The 17,633-nt window shown below is 40.5% G+C and overlaps 1 protein-coding gene across 3 annotated transcripts in view; it reads right to left on the reverse strand.

Moving 5' to 3' along the window:
* The window catches only part of LOC143036737 (uncharacterized), a 207,428-nt gene that overhangs the window by 22,453 nt on the left and 167,342 nt on the right, over nt 1–17,633 (reverse strand). For all 3 annotated transcript variants that reach the window (XM_076204423.1, XM_076204422.1, XM_076204424.1), the window contains 5 exons: nt 16,187–16,442; nt 4,428–4,618; nt 3,148–3,326; nt 2,707–2,897; nt 2,396–2,531 (listed from right to left, as the gene is read on the reverse strand). In XM_076204423.1, coding sequence (XP_076060538.1) covers nt 2,396–2,531; nt 2,707–2,897; nt 3,148–3,326; nt 4,428–4,618; nt 16,187–16,442 — 953 coding nt within the window. The remainder of the gene's footprint in view (nt 1–2,395; nt 2,532–2,706; nt 2,898–3,147; nt 3,327–4,427; nt 4,619–16,186; nt 16,443–17,633) is intronic.

The raw sequence follows: 17,633 nt of genomic DNA on the forward strand, positions 1-17,633 counted from the left end.
AAGGTATTGTCTGCTTAGTGAACAATCAATGTCTAAATATTGTTGCAAATGTCAAGAGCACATAATGAGAGGAAATATAAGAAAATTATCCAAATGACAGTATCTATGAAGCTAAGGTATGAATTAAGCTTAGCTTAAACAAATGAATTTAATGATAATGAAAAATTATGAGAGTGATATGTCTGCCCTGACAACAGCATAAATAAAAAGTGGTGATGATCTAAGGTGTAATGATGCAGTACAGTACAAGCTCCTCCCACATCTCAGGCTCGTTCCATCCTCCTTTTCACAGGTCCTCGACTTCTTGCTCTGTACATTATAGCTCCTCAACCACTAACACTCACACAAAAATCACTAAGGTTCACTGGATCACTGAACATCAGTGTAAGAAATAAAATAGGGACACATGATACCTAATGCAAAATGTATGTTGATACACTACTACTTTCAAGGTAAGATGCAAAATAGAAAATGCTATAGAAAAGCTTTCAAAGAAAAACTGGTAACATGACAGAGAAAGCACAAGACCAAAGACTTGAGGTAGTAAAACATGAAAGTGAAAAGGGCATAATACCAGGCTTTGCAGTGCACTTGGGGAAATGGCACAGGAACTTCTTGACTTGAGGTAAACCGTAGCAATCCTGTCTTAGAGAGGAATGTCTATTATAAGGACTAATGTCAAATAGGCTATTGATGCTGCCTGATATCTGAGGTGTTTGTTGTCAGTGCAGGTTTATCTTGTGGTGAGGGTGAGGGTGGGGGTGAAGTGAAGTGTAATGATCATCAAGCGAATGACTCCACCTGGTGGGTGAGGTCCCCTCCACTTACGGGACCAAAGCGCTGACATCCACTTCTCTGCGCCTTGCACTCCCGGCCAATCTCAGGCTTGTGAGTGATGGGCGATACCTATGTAACTAGTAGAGAGGCACCGCATTTGGGGATATATTTGGACTTGGGTACTCCAGAGGAGTTCCCTGGGCTTTCTAAATCACAAACATGCATGACAAATGGCATGGGATGGAAGGCAAAGGGCCATGACATGAACAATGAGATGTTCCCAGTGCCTTTGAGGGCTTTTGCTGCCCCATTAATTGGATTGAGAAAGCCCATGAAAATGATTCATGAAGGAGGTAACATATCCTTTAACAATCTTTCATTTTAATACAAAGACATTTTGAAAATTCATTCAGTGATTACGAGAAGAATTACATTAGAAGGCTGCTGAATATGTTACCTCTTCTGGAATAGGTGCAGCCAGATATCTAGCTGAACCCATCCCAGGGAGAGAAGGGGAGTTAGATAACCCTTCCCTGCACCTCAACACACCAATGGTCAACTTGCTAACCAACTTTGGAATGAATTTGCTTGACTTGCAGCACACCGAGGATGAGAGAAAGGGCAAACTATGCAACTTTGTTGCAAGTTTCTTGTTGTGGATCACTTATCTTAATTGAATTCTGTCTCCATTCTATGGATCCAGTTTGTCAGAGATACATTAGGACCACAGCTTTTATATGAAACTAGAGAATGAAGAAGGAGTGACTGTCAGAAATAGCTGCCTGACTAACAACCCTCTTTGAGGTAAATCAGACCAAGCAGGCAGCACCAACAAAGTGGAACCTGCTGGGTTATTAACTTGCAATAAAGTTGTAATGCAGAGTTAAGGCATCAGACACTATACACTAGCAGTTTGCCCTTTCTTGGAAGCCATGAAGTTGGCGAGCCACTCTGTGACCAGCACAACACCTGAGGGTCCCGCTTCCCTCCATGACGCTGCTTCCTTCCGTCGTTCACTAATGATAACATTACTTTTGTAAACCCTGAGTAAAAACTGATTGTTCCCAGCAAGTCTTACATTGGGTGAGGAGGAGACAAGTGCTGGTGATGGATGGAGCTGGCCTACCTGCCTGCTACATGAGTTTTCTTTGCTTTGGCAATACTTGACTTTTTTTCTCCCATTTTTCTTCTAGTAATCATGTTTTAAAATATTCCAATTTTGTATCAGGCAGATAATCAAAGGAAGAGAAGGTCTTTGGTATTGAAACAATGGAATAATTATATTGATAATAACACTTTAAATTAATCAAAAAAATTATGACGTATCTATTGACTGGTTGCTCTTCAACAAAGAAAATCTAATGGGGACAAACATAACAAGACTGAAAGGATTAAATAAACAGAAAACTAAATGCAAAGAAAGGTGAAAGGATAGAGGAACTCTACCGAACTGGACACATACACATGAAGAGCCTCTTTTACCTTCATTACTCATAAAACTTTGAAAGTAATTATAAGTCTTTCAAAGAAAACATCCTTCCCTTCCATATTGAATGGGCCAGCACATATGGATTGAAAGCTCAAACAAACACAGCCAGCCTAGCTGGACAATACATACCTGGCTTGACTATGGGTTGATACACAAAGTTCTGCGGTTCAGACACTTTCCCACATGACTTGACAACAACTTGAATGGACACTTCTTCCTCAATGTTCAAGTCAAAATATTTGGGAACCTCACATATCAAATGGGTCTGAAAGATGGATTACATTATGATGAATGAACATCAATTCATCTGCTGTTGCCTCTGGTCTTTCTTGCAAAAGATCCATGGCCTCAAAAAATAAATAAAAAAGAAAAATAAATAAATAAATGAATGCACAAATACATGATTTGGTTCAATAAACAAAATCTGGGTCTCTACTCACTGGTTGCAAGTACTCCTTGTCTGGTGTCACACTCTCCTCCCATATGGGTTGGTCCTTTGTACTTAACTGCTGGAAGCAAACTACTGTGTCTTTCAGAAAATTTTTACCAATGATGAACATTTCCATACCTCCTGTGACTAAACAATTTGAGAGGGACTTACGACATATCTCTGGAATACCTGGTGGCTGTGCTGTAAAGATTTAATTAAGGTCTATTAGCCTTCAGCAATTTGTTAACTTGAACAACTTCAACACATGAATCTTATGATTTACAGTTATTAAAAATCCAGCTAAAAAGATAATCTTTGAAAGAATGCACAAATATTGTTTATTTACAAAACCTAAAATCACTCTTATGACTTCATGACAGCTTTCTTGAAATATATTACTATAAAAATATTTCTGATTTGGAGAACTGTATAAAAACTACATTCAACTCACTACAAGATATTGGCTCCGAGACAATTTGAAGTGTTTCCTGAGTTCCATTTGCCAGGGTAATGGAAGTCCTAAACACCATTCGGCACTTTGTGCTCTTCTTTCTGGCCCTTGAAACTACAGCCTTAAAACGGTGTTCCACATCCACATTCCTCTCCTTCAGGATTCCCACGCAGTCACAACTTCACAGAAAAGGTAGGCAACAAACAAGGTTAAAGGCTATTGTAACATGAAGGACTTAAGTACTCCATTGGATTTTAATTTTTCACATTCCTTTTTTTCACTGACAATAACCAACACCACTTTGAGATACTGCACTGAAAAGGTGGATTTACAGAGGTGGCATCTTCTAATGAGTAAAGACTAGTCTCCTATCACTTACTTTGAATTTTTGCCTATCACATACCTTTCCAAACTCCCCCACTAACTGCCTGAGACCCTCCTCTGACACACCCACAAGCACAGTGTCATCAGCAAACAACAACAGATTCACCTCCCTCTTCATTTTTCTCACATTATCCTCAAAGCAACTTCCCTGCATTCCACCATGCATGAACCTATTTCCCCACTCACCAGCAGTGCCACTCATTCCCTCCCTTGTCCCTTTGTCACTCCTGATACCATACTCCCAAACTCACACTTACCTCTCCATTTCAACTTAAGTGTCACTCAAAGTTAACACATCCACCTTTCTTCTCACAAGAATATAATAAAAAAAAAAATCCTTTTTATATCCATATATCACTTAATCCTATTTAGTCACCTTTGAGACATGAGAACAAGTGACAAAAATTTTCCCACCCCCAACTACAGAAAGATTAGGAAGAAGTACTCTTAAGGTGGTAATGGATAGGTTCAAAGGAACAGCTCAAATGAGAGACAGTAAAAGTACTATGTAAAAGTGGTAATGGATAGGTCCAAAGGAACAGCTCAAATGAGAGACAGTAAAAGTACTATGTAAAAGTAGAGTTTTAACCATAGAAGAATGATGTGTGGCTCTGGTGCATATGGACACCATAAAATATTCCCTAAGTTTTGACTATATGATACCACGTAGTCAATGCCATGGCAAATTACTATTATTACTACTGCTGCTACTGCTACTGCTACTACTACTACCTTTTAACAACCTCCATCCTTGTGAAACTGTATGGAGAAAGCAGTCCAGATCAGTCTTCCACAGATATGGTTCATTGACCCTGCTCTCGCCAATGAATGTGGTCGACTACCCTACTACTATTAATTACAATTATAACAAAACAACAAAAACAATAATAATATACCTGATTGTCATGTCCTGTTCTGGCAGAGCAATGATTTCAATAACAACAGTTCCATCTGTGCGTTTCTCTTTGCATGGCATTGAATTCTTGCCACTGACTCGACAAGCCTGGTAGAACATGTGAGGCACAATCTTGCCACTGTCCGAGCCAATGAACACCTGTATCGTTGCTGGCTTGTTGTATCCAACCAGCTGTAAAATAAGAATACACAAATAATCACTACTAATTTCTCTGCTTATAAAAGTGCTACTACTAGCCAAAAACTAAAAAAAATGTATTGTTAGTAACTGTTGCATGCACTTTCACCGACACCCAGCATCCCCTCAGTAACCACCAACAGTCCTCAGGTCCATAGATCATTCTCTGGTTTCTGGGAAGAAGCACTGGACTGTTGTATTAGTGTATTTACCTGTCATATACAGGATGATAGCTATGTTCAAGGGTCTCTGGTCCCACAAGGCTTTAGACTAATGTTATCTAAATGGATTATAATGATGTAAAAAGCAACTAGGCATACAAGATAACTCTAACACCTTTTGTTACAATTTTTTTCTGGTTATACTTAATATATCATCCCTCCCCCATAAACCATACAAGATAACCCTTAAGAATTATGGCAGGGTCAACTGGAGGGCATTGTGGGAGGTGTTGCAGATGTAAAGGTTATGGGAAAAATTGATAAGGACATTGGAAAAAAAAAGAGTTAGTGGTCTGAGGTATTTACCTAGTTGTATTTTACAGGAAGGGGAGCTATGCTTGTGGTGACCCTTTTTGTATCTCGCAAGATCAAGTTTGTTCTTAAATTCTTGTATTGTGTTTGCACACACTATTTTTTTCATCCAATTTGTTCAATATATCTCACTCTGTGTGGAAAGCTGTTCTTTTTCAGGTCTCTTCTGTAGTTGTCCTTTTTTAGTTTCATTGCATGTCCTCTTGTTTTTCCTCTGTCCCACTTTAACAAGTGAAGGTGGGGATGTGCTAGGGTTGTGTAATGACATTATGATTGTTCACTGTGTATATGGACTATACACTGATGTAAAAGGCAACTAGAAATACAGGATAATTCCACATATTTTTGTTATAATACTGACTATACAAGATGACCCCTCTCCCATAAACCATATAAGATGACCCCTACTCCTTATATTATGTCATTAATGTTTTGCAAATGGCAACATGGTAGTAAAGGACCTATTTCTTGGCAAAGGCATTTTATTTTTTTCACTACCATATATCATAAAAGGAGAAGACGGGGAGAAATCCCTTCGGGCTGCGTCAAATTTTGCTCATCCAGGAGGTGCTAAGATAAGAGGGAGGGTGGAGGGGTGTGGAGTGTTTTCAGGGATGGAATGGGTGGGAATGATTTTATGCCTTTTCCTTTTTGGCTACCTCCCTTGTAAGGGAGGAAAAGCCTTGGTATATGAGACCATATATCATATAGATAATTAGAAAAGAGGAGGTGAGAAGAGCAGGGGTAGAAAAGGAGTTGGAAGATGGGGTTGATGAAAGAGTATTGGGATGACTTGGACATATGGAAAGAATGAGTGAAGAAAGATTAGTAAAAGAAGTGTGGCAGGCAGAGGTGGATGAAGTGAACATGAGGGGGTGACCAAGGATGAGATGGATGAATGGGGTAAAAGGGGCACTGTTGAAGAAGGAAGGGAGAAGACAGATGATGGAAGTAAGTGGAGATTGGTCGTGTATGGATGATGCTGTGATGCATGGACAGGAGTGGGCGGAGGATAGGATGGTGATTAGGGAGTATGTGTTAAGGATTTTTTTTATGCAACCTAAAGGGATTTCTCCCCCATCTCTTTATCTGCATGATGGGACAGAGAGGAAGGTCACTGATTAAATGAGGTGGCTTTGCTGTGGATGTGCTGTGTCTTGCTGCACTGCTTCTAACCCAGGGCAATGGGCGAGATGCAGGGATGACCCATCGTCCAGGAGCCAATATAAGAGGGAGGGCTGCTGAATGGGAGTGGAGTGTGTGGGGATAAAATAGGCGGGAATAGATTTAAACCTTTTTGTTTAATTACACTTACCAGCAAATCTGCTCAATTACCACTTCATAAATTCATGCATACCTTAGCTTGCTTCTTCATAAACTTCTGCCTGGCCAGGTCTTGTATTTTTCTTGAAATTCATTATAATGTCACAAGTTCACACTATCTCTTTCTGCTTCCAATCCTCGCTCATTCATAACTAACTCGTTTCCCGATTTCAGTGTTGCCAATTCGCTTATTTGCCAATTCGTAACCATTTCGCTTCGTGTCATCAACATTTGTATGTCTCGATACGTTTTGACTCCAATATTTATTTTCATTTCATTACCCTTTTTCCTCCATAATACATATCACAAATATGCATATATCTATTCATAATCTTAACACATTCAACCCCTCTTTCTCTCTCTCTCTTTTTTCCCATATATAATAAAAACATTTCCAATCTTATTGTATCATTTCTGGTTTGCTGATCTCCTTCCTCAGCAATACCAATGATGCACCTTTCTTAGACAGTCTGCCAACTGTTTCGTGGTTTCTACCCACTTCACCGATACAATTTCCCCTCTATCCATCATGTCTCGCAGAACTGCCAAATTGATTCTCAGACTTCTGTCTCTCCTGAGTGTAGTGGATTTTAAGCTATCAACCAAGGACTTATTATCAACAGGCATTGCCTAAAAGTCTTCAGCAATCCTACAAAATAGATTCCATTTTCTGCGGCATCAAGCAAACTTAAGAGTCTCTGCCGCCAAGGTGGACTTCACCACTCTTCTCACCTTTTTTGATTTCCAGGCGATGGGACAACTATTACCATCACGATCTCTCAAAAATATTGTGTGTCCACCTTGAGACCCATGATCTGTCAAATTTGCAAATGCGGCACTGTAGCACAGGAGAGTACATTCATCCAGATTAACCTTACCAAACCAGAGTGCCACAGGATTATCTTTCACCTTCTTTATTACTTTGTTCGCCTTTACATCACTGATGCACGTCTGATTAAAAGCCATCCATGCATGCGTAACTCACATACATCATATGCCACATCTGGTCTTGTCTGAGTTGCTAACCAGTTAATTTGACCCACAAGGGCTCTATATTTAGTTTTCTCTTTTTCATTCACTTCATCACCTTTTCTATTCATGTCTACCTTGGATATATCTATTTCTCGAATCCCGTGCTTTATGTAGTTATCCTGGTTAACTTTGATACCATTATCTTCCTGATTTATTTCTGTACCCAAGTAACGGAAACATTTATGTTCCTCTGTACTGATGAAGAATTGTTCTTCTAGTCTATCAATTATTCTTCTCTCAAAATATTTTGTTCCACTCCATAGGAAGTCATCTACATGGGTACAGACTATGCCTTGTAGCTGTCCATTCTGATGCCAATAAAACAAAGCAGGTTCCAATCCACACAATGTCATAAGTTCCCTTTTAAGTTCCCTTTTTACTCTCATACTATTGCTGCATCATTTAGCCCATATACAGTCTTTTTCAGTTTCCATAGTAAACCTTTGTTAAATTCAGCTGGAGGCCATAGATATACTTCTTGGGTAATAGGATGCCCTTGTAGAAATGTGCATTTTACATCCAGAGAATGACACTCCCAATTCTTTCTGGCTATGATACTCAAGGCTAATCTCAATGCTTCTTTGGAACATGTTGGCGAATCAATGGGCACATCATTTATATCTTCCTCAAAACCACGTGCTACCAATCGTGCCTTTATTACTTGATGAATGCTTCCCTTGCTACCCTCATTGCATTTAAGTTATTTGCTACTACTTCTGGAGTAGTCTTACTTTCCAAGGCAGGTATCAGATTTTCAAAAACATTTGGAATACTTGGATTGAACCCATACACCAGTTGATTTGGTGAAAATCCATAGTCATTCTGTAAAGCATCCCTCATTGAAACTGTCCATGCCAATGCTGTGGACACATCACACTGAGAATCTGAAATCATTTTAGCTACATTATTTCCAAGTACTGCGTTCAACCTCTAGCATATCCCATTGCTCCAAATACTTTCTGATGCCATGGACATCACTTTCACATTGTAATTCTCTCCCATACTCTGAAAATCTTCATTATTAAATTCCCAACCATTATCAGTCAAACTCTTTTGAGGTGCACCGAATCTGCTAATCTATTGTGTTATTACCTCCTTTATAATGATCTCAGATCTCTTGCTAGGAATGACTGATGCCACACAGTATCTTGTTGCTAATCCACCATCACCAGAAAATATACTTTTCCCTCTGCTTCATTAAACTTTCTACCCACAAGAAGACTTACTACTGGGCGCGCCAGGGTTTTCTTAACCCCTTCCATACGGTGCCGCCTATGTAGGCAGCATGGAGAGCAAGTGGATACGCGAGGCTGCCATATTGGCGTCTTGATTATATTTATTGTAGTTGTCCCTGCGTAACTAACATACTCTCTAAACTGGCTTCATCATATTTTCTATGGTTATCAAAATTCACGGGTGAAAGAGAGAACGATTGTTATAAGCGGTGACTATTTTTTATGATGCGAGTATTATGACCCAACATCGTACGTCTGGCAGCTACTGCTGCCCACGAGATTTTGGCCCGGAGTGAAGTGGTTAAATTTCTTACAAATTTCACACTTGTCACTGACTTTCTGTATCTCTTGTTTCCATGCTTCATCCAGCATGCCAGCCTCTTCAATCAACCTTATCAATTTATCTGCAGTGGGACGTGCAAATTGTCTGTGTAGCTTAAGCACCTTCTTGGGTATCTCATTTGTTTGCCCTGTAAATAGCACTAATTCTACAGCCTTTCTATTTGGGGCCCTCACAATCCGGAAAACATAATGTCCAGTTGATGTTATTCCCAGCTTACTTTCCCGACCAAACATTTGCATTGTATCAGTTTTAAAGTTCAAGATCATTCTGCCACGTTTCATTGCTGATCTACTCATAAGTAGTGGTATAAAGCAATCTACCACTTGAGTACAAATCATGACCTTATTTCCGTGTATATAACATGGAATAAGACCACTACTTTGGGATATAATCTGTCTCCCATCACCAAATCGAAAAGTAATGTTAGATGCCTTTCTTGTTATACTTTCACTATCGTGTGGAGATAATGTCTCAATGTAAGAATGTAGCCAGTCTTCTCCACAAACTGTCGTTGCACATCCTGAATCTAAAACAATAGCACCCAGACTCCATTAGCAATTTCTCCCGCCTGTCAGCACTATCATCAGCTAATAATGTTAATTGTACTTCTTTATAATAATTTTCACCCTCATCTATTGCTTCCATTACATCACTGCTAAGACTAGGCCTTTCCCCCTTTTTAGTGCAGTCTCTAATCCAATGATCTGTTGATCCACATCAAAAGCATTTTGATGAACCACCACCTTGTCCTCTAGGCCATTTTCCATGACTATTGGTCCACCTGCTTCCATACCTTGGCCTAAATCCTTGGGGACAAGTGTCAAGTCGGTTTCCACTAGCTTGCAACACAGGTTCACACTTTACAACTCCATTCAAAATATTTTCACTCACTGCAATCCATAATACCATCACCAAACATCCTTTGCAACGTATTTCTCAAGTCACTAAAAGTAACTGTTGCTGTTGTGGACATTGCTAATCTAAATTGAATATAAGAAAGATCACAACTTTTCAGTAGTCGAAATGCCAGAACTTGGTCAGGCAATTCCATTTCATACTCCCTCAACTTGAAAAGCCTTCAGTCAAACTCCACCAAGTACTTAGGAATACTTATATCAATTGGGTGCTTAAACATCTCAAACTCTGAATAAGCAATAAAAGCTCATCTGTTTTTATCCAATAAAAACACTTCATCCAATTTATTCATTAGTTCCTTCATTCCATCTTTACTGGCTAATTTACCTATTTCAATTTCACTACTCACCTCTCTGGCTTTGCCAGTCAATGTCAAATGCACAGCAAGAGCTTGCTTTTCTTCAGCAATGGTAGTTAACCTCTGCCAAATAACAATATCCTTCTTCCACCGTTCATAATATTTTTCGTCTACTAATTTAGGTGGATCCTTTATTACCGACGACGCCATTATCGCAAAAGTTTGCCGGCAACTACGCTCTGCTACCCAAGTGTTTAATTACACTTACTGGCAAATCTGCTCAATTACCGCTTCGTAAATTCACGTATACCTTAGCTCGCTTCTTCATAAACTTCTGCCTGGCCAGGTCTTGTATTTTTCTTGAGATTTATTATAATGTCACAAGTTCACACTACCTCTTTCCGCTTCCAATCCTCGCTCATTCATAACTAACTCGTTTCCCGATTTCAGTGTTGCCAATTCGCTTATTCGCTGATTCATAACCGATTCACTTTGCATCATCAACATTCGTATGTCTCGACATGTTTTGACTCCAATTTTTATTTTCATTTCATTACCCTTTTTCCTCCATAATACATATCACTAATATGCATGTATTCATTTATAATCTTAACACATTTGACTTTGGCTACCTCCTTTGTAAGGAGGAAAAAGCCCTTGATATTTATATGTATCATATGTCACACAACAGTGTCAATATTTCATTGTATATACATACATATACCAAGGCTTTTTCCCCCTTACAAGGGAGGTAGCCAAAAAGAAAAAGGAATAAAATCATTCCCACCCATTCCACCCCTAAATACACTCCACTCCCCTCCACCCTCCCTCTTATCTTAGCACCTCCTGGATGACGGGTCATCCCTGCACCTTGTCCACTGCCCTGGGTCAGAAGCAGTGTCTTAAGTCACAGCACATCCACAGCAAGGCCACTTCATTAAATCTGCGACACCCCCTCTCCGTCCCCCCATGCATAAAAGGAGAAGACAGGGGGAAATCCCTTCAGGCTGCGTCAAATTTTGCTCATACACACTACCTCACCCCCCATCCCCCCACACATTCCACCTCATGCATCACATCATCCATATACAACCATTCTCCATTCACCAATCTTCTGTCCTCCCCCATCCTTCCTCAACAGACATTCCCCTCTTCCCTAAAGCCCTTTTCACCCCATCCATCCATCTCATCCTAGGATGTCCCCTCATGTTCACTCCCTCCACATCTGCCTTCCATACCTCTTTTACTAGTCTTTCTTCACTCATTCTTTCCATGTGTCCAAACCATCCTAATACTCTTTCATCAACCCTATCTTCCAGCTCCCTTTCCACCCCTGTTCTCCTCCTCACCTCCTCATTTCTCACTCTATCCAGCCTAGTAACCCCCATCATACTTCTCAGACACCTCATCTCAAACTCCTTCTCTCTTCCTCTCTTATGTTCCATGTTTCTGCTCCATACAGTGCTGTTGGCACAATCACTCCTTCATACAGTCTCCTCTTAGCATCCATTCCAAAATGTCTATTCCTCATTACACCTTTTAATCCACCAAGGTATTTACTTGCTTCTCTCAACCTACATTCTACCTCCACCCCCACTCCACCTTTTCCTGCCACATTTGCACCCAAGTATCTAAAACTATCCACTTCCTCCAGTCGCTCTCCCTTAATGCTCACTTCCAGTCTGCTGCCACTTTCAACCCTTGTACATCTCATCACCTTAATTTTACCCACATTTATCTTCAACGTTCTTCTTTCACACACTCTCCCAAACTCTGTCACCAACTTCCTCAATCCCTCCTCTGATCCTGACACAAGCGCAGTGTTGTCCGCAAACAACAGCTGGCTCACCTCCCACTTTCCTCCATTTTCTTTAACCATCTACAATCCCTGACCCACTACCCTTGCATTTACCTCTCGTACCACCCCATCCATGTGTAAGTTGAACAGCCAGGGCGACATAACACATCCCTGACCAAGTCCCACCTTTACCTCGAACCACTCACTCTCTCCATTTCTTATCCTGACACATGCTCTACTACTCTCGTAAAAACTCTTGACAGCTCCTACAAACTTTCCTCCTATCCCATATATCTGCAAAACCTCCCATGGTGCCTTTCTGTCTACCTTGTCATATGCCTTTTCCAGATCCATAAAGCCCAAAAAACATCATTCCCCTTTCCTATAGCTTTCTCACATATCTATCTTACCACAAAAATCTGATCTACACAATCTCTACCCATCCTAAATCCACAGTTCCTCAACAATTACTCCCTCTCTTCCTCTCCTAATCCTCTCAATCAAGATCCTACCATAAGCCTTCCCAACTACACTCAACAAGCTAATCCCTCTGAAACTACTGCACTCACACTTGTCCCCTTTTCCCTTGTAAAGTGGAACTATACAGGCACTCCTCCAGTCCTCCGGCACTCTATCCTCTCTCCAACAAACATTAAATAACCTCACCAACCAGTCCACCATCACTGTACCTCCTTTTAGACATTTTGCATGGGATCCATCCAGACCAGGTGCCTTACCTGCTTTCATCATCTTAACAACTGCCTTCACTTCATCCTTTCTTATTTCTCCTCCATTTTCCTCACTCATCATTCTCATTTTCTTAATATTTCCCATTGCAACTATCTTTCCCTCCCTATCCTCCTTCACATTTAGCAACTCCCTAAAATATTCTGCCCATCTTCCTCTTACTGCCTTCTCTTCCATTATCATCTCTCCATCTGCACCTTTTAACTTTTCTTCTCTACTTGATTCGCCTCCTCTTCCTCTCTTAATTTCTTTCCAAAACATCTTTTTATTACTTTCAAAATTTTCTGTCATACTCTTACCCCATTTCACATCTGCTCTCCTCTTTGCCTCCTTAACCTTGTGCTCTTTTCTTTTCTTTGTACCTCTCATATGATTCCCTCATCCTATTTTGTAATCAATCTGTGAAAGCTCGCTTCTTCTCTTCTACAACCTTCTTTGTTTCCTCATCCCACCATTCACTACCCTTCCTTCTGTTTCCTCCTGTCCTTCTTGTTCCACACACCATCTTTGCACACTTTATGACTCCCTCCTTGAACCATCCCCATTCCGCCTCCACTCCTAGCTCTACTCTATCCTTCACTCCCTCCCACTCCTCTCTCAGCTTCTTCTTGTACTCACTTCTCCTTTTCCTTTTCATTTAATGAGTTCACTCTAAGCTCCTCCCTACCTTTTGTCCTTTTCCTCTTTCTCCATCTATCCTCCACTCTCAACTTACCTTCCACCAAAAAATTATCTGATATTCCCCCCACCCTCTCCCCTTAGCACAAGTACATCCTTAACTCTTCCTATTATACACCTATCTACCACTACATAGTCTATCAACACTCTATCTACCACCCTCTCCCATGTGAACTTATGCTTGACTCTCTTCCGAAACACTGTATTTGCTATAATCAACTCTTTTTCTAGACACAATGTCACCATCAACTCTCCACTATGATTCTTTCCTGGAACTCCACATTTCCCAACCACTCCGTCAATTGGTTTATTTCCAACCCTAGCATTAAGGTCTCCCAGTACTATTACATTGACATTTCTCCCTAATCCCTCTATGCACTCATTTAAATCTATCCAAAAAGCTTCCCTTTCTTCTACACTCTTCTCACTACCAGGCCCATATGTACTTACAAAAACCCACATCTCCTTTCCCAGTTTCACCTTCATCCACATTAGCCTTGAGGAAACCTCCTTCCACTCTACTACACATTTACCTATCTCTTCACTTACTAGTATAGCCACCCCTTCTCTCCCTCTCTTCACTCCTGATAACCTCCCACTTCCACTTCCAAACTTACACTCGCCCTTCCGTCTCAACTTAGTTTCACTAAAAGCCAACACATCCATCTTTCTTCTCACAAACATACTATCTCTTCCCTTTTACTCTCATCTGTACCACATCCATGCACATTAAAAGACCCAAACCTTAGGGTGCTGGTTGGAAAACTCCTAGACCCTCTTATACCTTTACTTTTTTTAGGAATGTCCCCTGTGGGGCTACAGGGAGAAGGATGCCTGGTCCCAATCCCTGTCCCTATTTTCTCGCCTCTTACGATCCAAGTGGAAATACTTGGTGGCAGTATTCTTTTGCCCCCACCACAGGGTAGTGACCCCACATACATGAAAAGGCCTCTTCCTATTTACAGGAAATACCCATTCAAGCCTTCCAAACTACACTCAACAAACTGATCCTGGTGAAACTAGTACATTCACAATTTTCCCTTGGAAAGTGGAACTATACAGGCACTCTATCCTCCCTTTGACACACATTAAACAACCTCACCAGCCAGTCCACTATTACTGTGTCTCTTTTCTTCAAACACTCTGCATGACATCCATGTAACCCAGGTGCCTTACCTGTTCTCATAATTTTCAGGGCTACTTGCACCTCATCTTTTCTTATTTCTCTTCCATTTTCCTTTCCCAGCACTGTCATTTTCTTGGTGCCTCCCACTGCTACCACCAATCCCTCCCTATCCTCCTCCACATTCAACAAGTCTCTAAAATACTCCGCCCATCTTCCTCTTACCACCTCCCCTTCCATTAAGATCTGTCCATCTGCACCTTTTACCTTTTCTTTACTTTACTAACCTCCCCTTCCTCTTTTGATTTCCTTCCAAAACATCTTTTTACTGCTTTAAAAATTTTGTCATACTCTTCTCCCATTTTACATCTACTCTCCTTTTTTGCCTCCTTTATTTTTTGTTTTGATATTTTTCTCTCATCCTACTTTGCAACCAGTCTCTGAATGCTCACTTCTCTTCTACTACCTTCTTCACTTCATCATCCCACCACTCACTACCCTTTCTTCTATTCCCTCCCATCCTCCTTGTTCAACATACCATCTTTGCACACACTGTCACTTTCTTTGAAACATCCCCATTCCTCTTCCACACCTACTTCCATTCTATCCTTCACCACCTACCACACTTCTCTCAGCTTCTCCTTGTACTCCTTTCTTTCTCATTCAAACAGTTTGCTCTATGCACCTCTCTACCTTCTGCCCTTTTCCTCTTTCTCCACCTATTCTTCACTCATAACTTTCCATCCACCGAAAAATTATCTGATATTCCCCCACTCTCTCTCCACTACATAGTCCATTAATGCCTTATCAACCACCCTCTCCCATGTGTACTTATGCATTACTTTCTTCCTAAACATTGCTTTAGCTATCATCAACTATGTTTCTAAAAACATCTCTACCATTAACTCTCTACTATGATTTTTACTAGGCACTTCACACTTCCCAACAACTTCATTTATTGGTTCATCCCTTACTCTAGCACCAAGACCTCCCAATACCACTACATTGACATTCCTCCCAAAACTCTCTATGCATTCATTTAAATCTGTCCAAAAAGCCTCCCTTTCCTCTACATTCTTCTCACTACCAGGCCCATATGTGCTTACAAAGACCCATATCTCCCTTCCCAGTTTCACCTTCATCCACATTAACCTTAAGAAACCTCCTTCCACTCCACCACTTGCTTACCTACCTCCTACTTATTAGTAGAGCCACCCCTTCCCTTCCTCTCCCTCTTACTCCCAACACCCTCCCCACTATGCTCACAAACTCAAAATCATCCCTCCCTTTCAATTTAGTCTTACTTAATGCCAACATATCAATCTTCTCACAAAACATTCTGTCAATCTCTTCCCTTTTACTCTTATTTGTATCTCACCCACACACATTAAAAGACCCAAACTCTAGGGTTCTGGTTGGAAAACTCCTCCCAGATCCTCTTATGCCTCGACTTTTCACAGGAATATCCCACACTATCATAAATTGTTCTTAATTACTTATTTTTATCTATTAATAAAACATGGTACAACAAAATTACCTTGACCATAGGATGCCCTTGGCCTGAACGATCCTTCACAGCTCCACGTGAACCTTCTGTCTGATATCGAGCTCTGTGCTGACATTCTGGTTGTGCAAGAAGAACCAATTCCACTTTGCCATCTGATGAATGTGGTGACAGTGAAGATGTTAATGATGGCACTCTGGAAGATGCATTGTTTCTACTGATTTTGGACACTCTTGTTGGTGCTGACTGCTTACTCATGCATACAACCTGTCCATTACATGGTGTGGGCCTGTGACAAAAGAACAACACTTCATGAGCTAATACAGTAAATTGAAATAATTTAAGTATATAAACGACTTAGACGATGGGTTAAATAGTGATGTTAGTAAGTTTGCGGACGACACTAAAATAGGACGCCTAATTAGGTCAGGAGAAGACGCCCAGATTCTGCAGGATGATCTTAATAAACTGTTAACATGGTCGGTGAAATGGCAAATGAACTTCAATATCTCTAAATGTAGCGTGTTAAACGTAGGGCTACACAACCCCGAAAATAGATACAACTTAGATGACACGTTTTTAGAAAAATCTGAGTGCGAGAGGGACTTGGGAGTTCTGGTGAGTCCGGACCTTAAAACCAGGAAGCAGTGCATTAGCGCCAGAAATAAAGCAAACAGGGCATTAGGCTTCATTGCTAGGACGGTAACAAATAGAAGTGCAGAGGTAATTATTAAACTCTATCTAGCGATAGTTAGACCCATCCTTGACTATGCGGTACAGTTTTGGTCCCCGTCCTACAAAATGGACATAAATTCACTAGAATCAGTACAGAGAAGAATGACCAAAATGATACAAGGACTCGGAAATTTGCCTTACGAAGAGAGGCTTAGGCACCTAAACTTACACTCTCTGGAAAGACGCAGAGTGCGGGGTGATCTAATAGAAGTGTTCAAGTGGATCAAAGGCTATAACAAGGGTGATGCAAACAAGGTCATCATAATAAAACAACAGGGCAGGACTCGCAGTAATGGGTATAAACTGGACAAATTTAGATTTAAGAAGGAAATAGGCAAGAATTGGTTTACAAATAGGGTGGTCGATGAATGGAATAAACTTAGTAACCACGTAGTAAGCGCTGAAACTATCAGTTGTTTTAAAAAACGATTAGACAACTTTATGGATGGGGACGACAGGTGGTGATGGATACGGAGCTGCCTAGTGTAGGCCTTATGGTCTTTTGCAGTCTCCTTTATTTCTTATGTTCTTATGTTTTATTGACTGAACAAGAAAATATTCATGCACAATGAAAAGGGTAATAAATCTTCTATGAATATTTACTGCCCAATCAGTTTGACATCAGCTATAGGTAAAATGCTGGAATCAAGAATAGTTAATGGAGTCAAAGCTCACATCAAGAGGCATCATGTGATTCATGACTCACAGCATGGGTTCACCAGGGTAGGTCATGTGTAATTAAGCT

Source organism: Oratosquilla oratoria, chromosome 21, assembly GCF_046742065.1.
Source record: "Oratosquilla oratoria isolate Oo_2021 chromosome 21, ASM4674206v1, whole genome shotgun sequence".
Lineage (NCBI taxonomy): Eukaryota > Metazoa > Arthropoda > Malacostraca > Stomatopoda > Squillidae > Oratosquilla > Oratosquilla oratoria.